Here is an 8633-nt window from a genome sequence, read left to right on the forward strand (position 1 = left end):
CGTGGATGATAAACCACCAAAGAAAATATATGTCTTCTGTGAAATTTTCAGCACATGTACGCATCGTATCACCACGTACACATCAAGATACAAAATAATGCCATTGTAATAACCATCACGAACATTAATGATCAAAACTTTTGATAAAATACATTATTGTCATTGAAATTATTGCCATATAAGGGCACTTCCCCTGTTTTATCTCTGTTTCAGTAATGAAAATTTTCAAACAATTTTTGGTTGTTTGTGTTCCAATGACTTCCTCATAGAGCAATTTAAAAGATAAAAAAATAAATAAATAAATAAAAATTAAAAATTAAAAAATTTACAAACATAGATGATCTAATTTACAAGAATCGGAATGTTGTGATTTAGAGAATAATTTCACATTTCTGACTCATCACTAACACAAAGTAGAACAAATCGGCCCATATTAGAGTTAAGCATCATTGGTTTAGTATCAATTGTCACTCACAACGGATCAAATAAGAAGATATTTTTAACTGGTAGATCCATGTTCTCAATAATATGCTCTAGATGCAAGATAAAGAAGAATAATGTCACACCTTATATAATACATTGAGCTCAACGAGCTTCAAGTATAGTTATGGTAACGCTATTCAAAGAAACAGCTTCTCCTGATCTTGATGTTGAAGAGTTGGCATCATGAGAGGTCTGCTGTTGGAAAATAAATGCAGGTGTGTTAGGTGGAGGAAGAGTGGTATCATTAGTCAACATGGAAATAACCTCCGACATGGTTGGCCGGTCTGTTGCACCTTCCTGCACACATAGTAGCCCAATGTGGATGCATTTTGAAACCTCATCCTGAGCTGAAAACGGCTGACACAGTGTTGGATCAACTATATCCAACACTCTTCCTTCCTTCCATAACTCCCACATCTATATTACCCAAAAAGCAATTAATACTATGTTCATTTGTTTAAGTCACCAAGGTCTGCTAAAATAAGATTGACTTTCATAAATAGTTTGAAATGGTTTTTATTATGTGCATTTATTGTTATTTTTTCTTTTAAGCTTTTCCCTAACTATAATTTGAAACAAATTCTAGAAATAAAAACTTCAAGAAAAGTACTTAAAGAACATGATCCCAAAATGAAAAACATAGATATCACAAAGTGAACATTAAGAAAAACAAAACTTACATGTCCAATGAGATTCGGGAATGGGCTTCCATTGATATAGTCAGTATTCTTCCTACCAGTAATGATCTCTAGAAGCAAAACACCAAAGCTGAATACATCTGATTTAGTTGAATATAGCCCTTGCATTGCATACTCCGGTGACATGTAACCACTGCAGTTATATAAGGACAAAAAAACCAAAAAAAAAAAACAAAAAAAAAAGAAAAAAAAGAAAAGCATCTAATCTCAGTTCAGCCTTCGTCTAATTAGGTGAATCATGAATGAATTTGAGCACTTACTATGTACCGACTACTCTTTTTGTTCTTGCTTGGATTTGGTCGTCATTAAACATCCTAGCCATTCCAAAATCTGAAATTTTTGGATTCATTGTAGAATCTAGTAGAACGTTGCTAGCTTTTAGATCCCTGTGGATGATTTTCAGTCTGGAATCTTGGTGAAGATATAAGATACCTCGAGCAATTCCAATAACAATTTCGAACCGCTTTGTCCAGTCCAAATTTGACCCTGTTCTTGCATCTGGAAAGTATAGCAGGAAAGCTTCAGTCTAGAATGCTTAGATAAAAATGTAATCGCATGATGGGAACAATAATATTCATGTTTTTATCGGCGTGGCTTTAGTAAACTAGTAGTTGTTTAAAAAGTTCTTACCAAATATGAAGTAATCCAAGCTTTTGTTTGGCAAGTATTCGTATATTAACATCTTCTCATCTTTATGGATGCAACAACCCAAAAGGCCCACTAGATTTCTGTGCTGTAGCTTTGCTATCACTGTGACTTCATTCTTAAACTCTTGCATTCCTTGTCCTGAATATTTTGATAATCTTTTCACAGCTATCTCTTGTCCACTAACTAGTTGACCCTAAAATCACACACCAGTTTATGTATATTTATATGTAAATCCTCTCTCCCTAGCTATCATACTCTGGCTAATCAAACTGTTTCAGTTCTGATTAGACACAATTTGCCCTTGTAAATGTGGTACTAAATATTAATCAAAGAGCACTAAATGGAAGCCATGAGAAATAAAAAGAAGTAATATGATTTTTAAATACTTCTCAATGTTCTAGAGTAATTATTACCTTATAGACTGAACCAAATCCACCTTGTCCAAGCTTATTTATAACAGAGAAATTGTCCGTGGCAGTAATTAAGGTTCTTAGATCAAAAAATGGTAAATCCAGATGCCTTTTACTCTTTGCAAGATTCCTCTCCTCGGAGGATTCTCCAGAAGTAATGTTATCGTTGAGGAAGAAATTATGTTGCCCTTGACAGAAAAACAGAATTATCACACACGTTTCAACTCTTTTTTTACAGAACAAGTGATAACAGAGAAATAAAACATTAAATAATTTAATCTTTATATATATATATATATATATATATATATGTCTCTGGCTTTCTTTTTTTACTTGAAGATTGAATCCTTGAATTTACTTTGTGTCGCTACAGCAATTTTCACCGGCTAAAAACCAAAGGCCATATAGCAAATAAAACACATAATCTTTCAACATAAAAGGGTAAGCAAAATTAAATATTGTTTAGAATACAATTACTTTGACCTATTGTTCAGTTGTTTCATGAATCAGAAAGTGAAAATAGAAAGGTTTGCAATCTTAGTAGAAAACAAAAGTGTAACAAAAAAGTGTGACATACCTTTTCTTTTCCTCTTTAGAAACCAATATGCAAAAAAGATGATGCTGAACAAAACTGAGACAACTGAGACTATCAATATAGTGGCAAGCAAACGTTTAGATTTCTTTGTATATTTGGCTGCATAAAAACTATACTAATTAGTTGAAAATAAGAATGCAATTAAATATAAGGAAATTTAGCATGTTCAGAAGAAAGTACATAAATCATGCTCATTAACGCGAACATATAAATCTTGACCATCACCAGCTGTGAGCTTTCTGGTATCAATTAAATTGCCATGCCAAAGTATACATCCACTGCCTTTTTCACTAATGTTAGCTCTGGCATAAGCCGTGCAATTGCAGTTCCTCAAGCACTCCTTCTCACATGCTTTCAAGCTCAAACCACTGCTAATCACTTCAACTCTAGACGTATCGGGAACTTTCACATTTGCAAGTTTCACAAACCCTTCACCTTTCCTGCAAATCAATGACCCTGGCTTCCTTACACAGCCATGGTTTGCATCTCTCATGTACCATTCAGTCGGAGACCTGGGTTCGTATCCCGGCAAACAAGTGCACTCAAACTGTGTAGGAGTGCTAGTATCACAAAGACCAAATGCACTGCAATGTCCATATTTGTCGCAGCGATCCGTTGGTGCTGACCACAATTCATTCCATCGTCGCTCAGCTCCCTCGTACCATATAAAGAGTTGAACCATTCCAGACTCATTTACAACAATTCGGGAAAAGATTGAGGAGTCCAACACATCCCACATCTGACTAATCTCGTTGTTGTCGTTCACAAAACTCGCATTGAAGTCCGTGGCACTGGCAGGCACTCCATTCCACATCATGCCATTCCAGGGACCAGATCTCCACCATCGAATCTGACCTTTGTACAAGATCAGATGAGGGGACCCACTTGGATCAATACTGTACGAGTAATTTCCTATTCCTGGATCATCTTCAGACTTCCAAGAAGTAAGGAACCTCTTTAGTCCAGTTCTTCGATCTATCCCAAGTTTCATGTTTGGAAGCATTGTGTTTGTGGGGTGGTCAAAACTCTGCCATATAACCTGTTTATTGATGTTATGGAGCAAAACAAGATTGCCTGAATCCAATAGCTGAGCTACACAATCACTTGCAGGTGAGCATGCTGAAGAAGAAGCATTTGCGGACCAGACAACGTCATCTGTTTGATTAATATTGCTGTTGTGGTAGAGTACAAGATTTCCATTTGTTGTATCAATGGAGAGAAAACCAGAGGAATCGGTTATAGGATTATCTCTGTTAGCAACCCAGACAACTGTTTGGCCTGGAATTGTGTGATACCAAATTCCAACATAGCGATAATTTGGTTTGCCGAAGAATCCAAGTGCAAAAGTTTTTCCGCTGGAGACTAAAACAGTGTTGTCTGTGTCTCTAATGGGATTGGTTTTTATTGATATTGTGTCTAAGCAAGTGCAAAGTCTGAAAATGATGAACAGAAGCAACGCATAGTGAATCATAGCATGTGTAAAATAATTCATAACAATATGATTTAAATGGGTTGCAGAGCTTTTTGTTGAAAATATTTGCATACTAAAGTTGTATTGATTCATATTATATTAGGATTAATTAAGGGAAGCCATAGGTGTAAGAAAATGTAGACCGAACTAGGCGGCCATTGTGAATTTGACGTTAGATAGGTCCGTGAATATTACTTTTTGCTTCTTCTTATTGACAATTTCAAACCGTTGGTTAGTGACGTCGCTGATCTGTCACCAAAACTTGATGTTACAGGTTGACAATCCCTTATTTGTTGTCTATTTCCTTCATAATATTCTACACGCCCAAAACAAAAATAGGGTCAGAACACCCCTTTCCTAGCTTCTTCTTTTTTTTCCCGCTAATACCTTTCGTAGCTGTTATTCTCTTTTGCTTTATATTTTATTATATATATTATGAATAATAATCTAATGGACTATAAAAATGGAAATTTTCATCAATAATAGTGATGGAAACTTATGGAGAAAATAAAATGGAATTTTTTATTAAAACTTAAAGATTAACTTATTTAATCAAATAATCAATTTGACAATAAAAATTGAAAAATATTAAATATCTATAATATTTTCTTAATTAATGGAATTGCAGTAAGCACTAACAATATTAATATAATATTATTGATAAAGGAAATAAGCAAAAAAATATGCATATATGATAAGGTTATTTATTGATTAAAATATATAATGCACATATCACTAATTACATTATGATATATAAATATCATCTTAACACCGTAGATAGAGCTCTTTAATACTTGAAAAATAATAATTAGAATACTATATTTTTAGTAATTTATTTAGGTTAAAATACAATTTTTTTTCTGGTAAACTTAACTAAATGTTAGTAATGTTTTTAATTTTTTTATAAAAAATTAAATTTAATAGATATTTTTAAAATTTTAAAAAAATATATTTGGTAAAAATTTCAAAAATATCAATGGATATTATGAAAATTTTAACCAAAATATGAAGGAACTGATATTGATAAATATGAACTAAAAGTTTCAAAGAAACATCGAATATGTAATGAAAATTACAGAACTTTTATCTTTTTCATTTTGGAATATATATTTCCTATTGACAAGTTGGAAAAATGAAAATTTTGAAACAGTATCAAAGAAATTATGGATATTTTCAACTATGATTATATATGTGGCTCATGTCTCCATTGGTATTGACTATTTTTTCATGTTGTTGTTGTTATTATTATTATTTTATTATTATTTCTACTACTTTTCAATCTGTCCAATTTAACATACTGGTAATTGGATATAATTTTCTTGGAACTCATCCTTACTTGTCATCCACGTAATAAATGGGGGAAAAATGTAAGCTTAATTTGTTTATCAGGTGGACTTAAGCTTTTTTGTTGAAAAAGATACCCACAACTCATTGAACACGAGTTGTTTAGGTTTTCCACCTTTGACTGAACCAATGAACCCGACAAGTCCATACTGGTTTTGTCAATTTTGTCGAAAATTTGTATTTAAAACCACCAATTTAGTGCTGCTTTTTTGGAATTTTGTTTGGGGGATTGATCCACACACACTATAGATACAAGTGTTTGACAAAATGACTTAAACGCTATAGACGCATATAGTTTGAAAATCTGAAAGCAAAAACAAAAACAAAAAAGGGGTCTAAATGGCTAGATACAAGTCTTTTAGGCTACTAGAAGCAAAAGATCTTTTTCCTTTTTATCTTTTTTTTTTTTTTTTTTTTGGGGGGGCTAAAAGCAAAAGGTCTTATACATAGTGGGTAAGAGTTAATATTAGATGCCATATATGCATATACAAAACTGCTGTATGATGACAGATAAGAACTTTTTGCACCAGTGCTTTAAGTCAATCAACAAGCTAGTAGTAGTCATTTATTTCATTTTGGTAAAATGGAGGCTGTATCCAAAAAAGCCCAAAAGCAAAAGCACAAAAATAAATTTAGAGACCACCAAACAAGCTGTTAATTTCCAATCTTCTTTGTAAGTCTGTTAATTTCAAATCTTCTTTGTACATTCTCTGTTTTTAGTTTCTGTCGATTGCTTTGTTTTCTGATTGTTTGCAAAGCCATGAACGATGGATGTATAAGGCATGGTCGCCAAAATGGTGCTCAATGACTAGACAACAATGAAAATGATCATCCTTTGCCATTATTCTTTGCCCAAGCATGCGTTATGCTTATATAAATATATATATATATATATATATATATAATCAGTTCAAATCAAATCTTTAATATCAAAATTAATATTAGAATTTTCTTTTTCAGCTCTTAGATCACATTAAGATTTATGATTTACAATTACATTTATTAATTATCGAATCTCAACAAAGTTCACTTTCGTTCAACAAAGTTCACTTTCGTTCGATAAAGTTTTTGTATTTCACTTAATCAATATTTCATCATTTTAAAATTTTAAATTTTAATCAGTGATATAATTCAATAACTAATAAAAAAATACTTGATATATTAAAAATAGTAAATCATCCTAATGTGAATCTGACTAAAACTAGTTTTTTCTCACACACAAAACATAAGGTAACTCGCTAGTATCAATAATAAAAAATTTATTTTGAAGTTATCATTAATGATCTTCTCTAGGTGATCTGCATATATTGATTGTCTTTCTTTTGCTAAAGTTTAGTCCTAGTAATGCATAGATAAATGCCAGGAATATTGATCATGGTTAATTTGAATCTCTGATGTGTGTCCAACAACTGGACTCTGGCCCAACTGCAAACAAACTTATACAAAGTTTTAGTTTTAGCACTTCCTTAAGCTTTTAGACCACCTTTTTAATCATTTATAGATATCTACTTAATACCATGAAATTTCAAGATATAATTGCTTTGAGAATTCGATCCCAATCTGAGTTTCAGCACTAGAACAAATCCAATCCTCATTGGAAAATAATTGATTATTTTTCCCTCCTCAACTTAATTAGCAATAAGTTGACCAGGGTGTTTCAAGGTCTCCTACATGAAATGAATTCTTATATATATAGATTTATATATATAATTTTGTTTTAGTGGGCTTGCACACCTGCCATATATATTGCATTTAAATATTTAACATTCAATTGGTTCCTTTTTTTTTTTTCATGTTCTTTTTTTCTACCTTTTTTTTTTTTTTAAAAAAAAAGGTTGATGTTATAGATTCTATGATCAATGCAGCTATATACATATAAGGACAAATAAATGCTTTTTTCATTCCTTTGTAGAAGCAGCAGGAGAAATTATAGTTTAGAAAGGGAGAATGAATTGTATGACAAGAAACCGTAACAATATATAATCAATACTTATATATAGATAGAAAATATAAATATTATGTTAAATAAGCGATGCTTTACTAATTAATGTTTTTTGGTTAGCAAGGAACCATGCTTCCGTAGATTGTTATAATAAAGAAGTTACATTTAGGAAGCCAGGTTTGCCTGAAGTGGTATTTCATGGGGAAGTTGGGAGGCCTTTGCCAAGATTAATATCTACCCTCACCACCAAGAAGCTACTGAACAAGGGTTGCCAAGGGTATTTAGCTCATGTGATAGATACCCGAGTAAGTGGAGTCAGATTGGAAGATGTGTCCGTGGTGAGGGACTTTCCAGATGTGTTTCCTAAGGAGTTACTGGGATTGCCTCGGTAAAGGGAAGTTGACTTTTCTATTGAATTGATTCCGAGTACTGTGTCCATTTCTCTACCATCGTATCGAATGGCTATAGTGGAGTTAAGGGAGCTAAAGGTCCAATTGCAAGATTTAGTGGATAAGGGATTTATTAGACCAAGCATATCGCCATGGGGAGCTCCAATATTATTTGTGAAGAAGAAGGATGGTAGTCTAAGATTGTGCATCGACTACCAACAACTTAACAAGGTGATCATCCCTAATCGTTACCCGTTGCCAAGGATAGATGACCTATTTGATCAACTCCAAGGTGCCAAAGTGTTTTCTAAGATCGAATTAAGATCTGGATATCATCAGTTAAGGATTCGAGAGTCGGATATTTCCAATACTGCCTTTAGGATGAGGTACGGACATTATAAGTTCCTAATGATGTCATTCGGACTTACCAATGCCCCAACGGCTTTTATGGATTTGGTGAATCAGGTGTTTCATCCGTACTTGGACCGTTTCATCATTGTATTTATAGATGACATCTTGATCTATTCTAGGAGCCAAGAGGAGCACGTGAAGCATTTGAAGAGAGTGTTCCAAACTCTAAGACAGCATCAGCTTTATCCTAAATTCGATAAGTACGAGTTTTGGTTAAATCAAGTAGATTTTCTCGGACACAT

General features: G+C 32.9%; 1 protein-coding gene across 2 annotated transcripts; it reads right to left on the minus strand.

Moving 5' to 3' along the window:
* Nucleotides 1-283: 283 nt before the first annotated feature.
* Nucleotides 284-4439, minus strand: LOC107428204 (G-type lectin S-receptor-like serine/threonine-protein kinase RKS1). Of its 2 annotated transcripts, none has more exons than XM_048463131.2 (7): nt 3060-4439; nt 2817-2933; nt 2243-2427; nt 1812-2022; nt 1442-1679; nt 1164-1314; nt 284-900 (listed from the first exon to the last, which is right to left on the minus strand). In XM_048463131.2, the coding sequence occupies exons 1-7, from the start codon at nt 4396-4398 to the stop codon at nt 586-588; spliced, it is 2556 nt and encodes an 851-aa protein (XP_048319088.2). In that variant the 5' UTR covers nt 4399-4439; the 3' UTR covers nt 284-585. The 2 variants fall into 2 exon arrangements, with proteins under 2 accessions (XP_048319088.2, XP_048319087.2); XM_048463130.2 differs by having other exon boundaries at nt 3015-4438.
* Nucleotides 4440-8633: the final 4194 nt, after the last annotated feature.

Source organism: Ziziphus jujuba, chromosome 12 (genome assembly GCF_031755915.1).
Source record: "Ziziphus jujuba cultivar Dongzao chromosome 12, ASM3175591v1".
In the NCBI taxonomy this organism is placed as follows: domain Eukaryota; kingdom Viridiplantae; phylum Streptophyta; class Magnoliopsida; order Rosales; family Rhamnaceae; genus Ziziphus; species Ziziphus jujuba.

Bases quoted from the DNA above. Each gene is read 5' to 3' on its own strand.
- LOC107428204 (XM_048463130.2), bottom strand. From the start codon at position 4,398: ATGAATCAATACAACTTTAGTATGCAAATATTTTCAACAAAAAGCTCT. The intron at 2,023-2,242 runs GTAATAATTACT...GTGTGATTTTAG, and splicing joins GATTTGGTTCAGTCTATAAG to GGTCAACTAGTTAGTGGACA. The intron at 1,315-1,441 runs GTAAGTGCTCAA...ATATAACTGCAG, and splicing joins AAAAGAGTAGTCGGTACATA to TGGTTACATGTCACCGGAGT.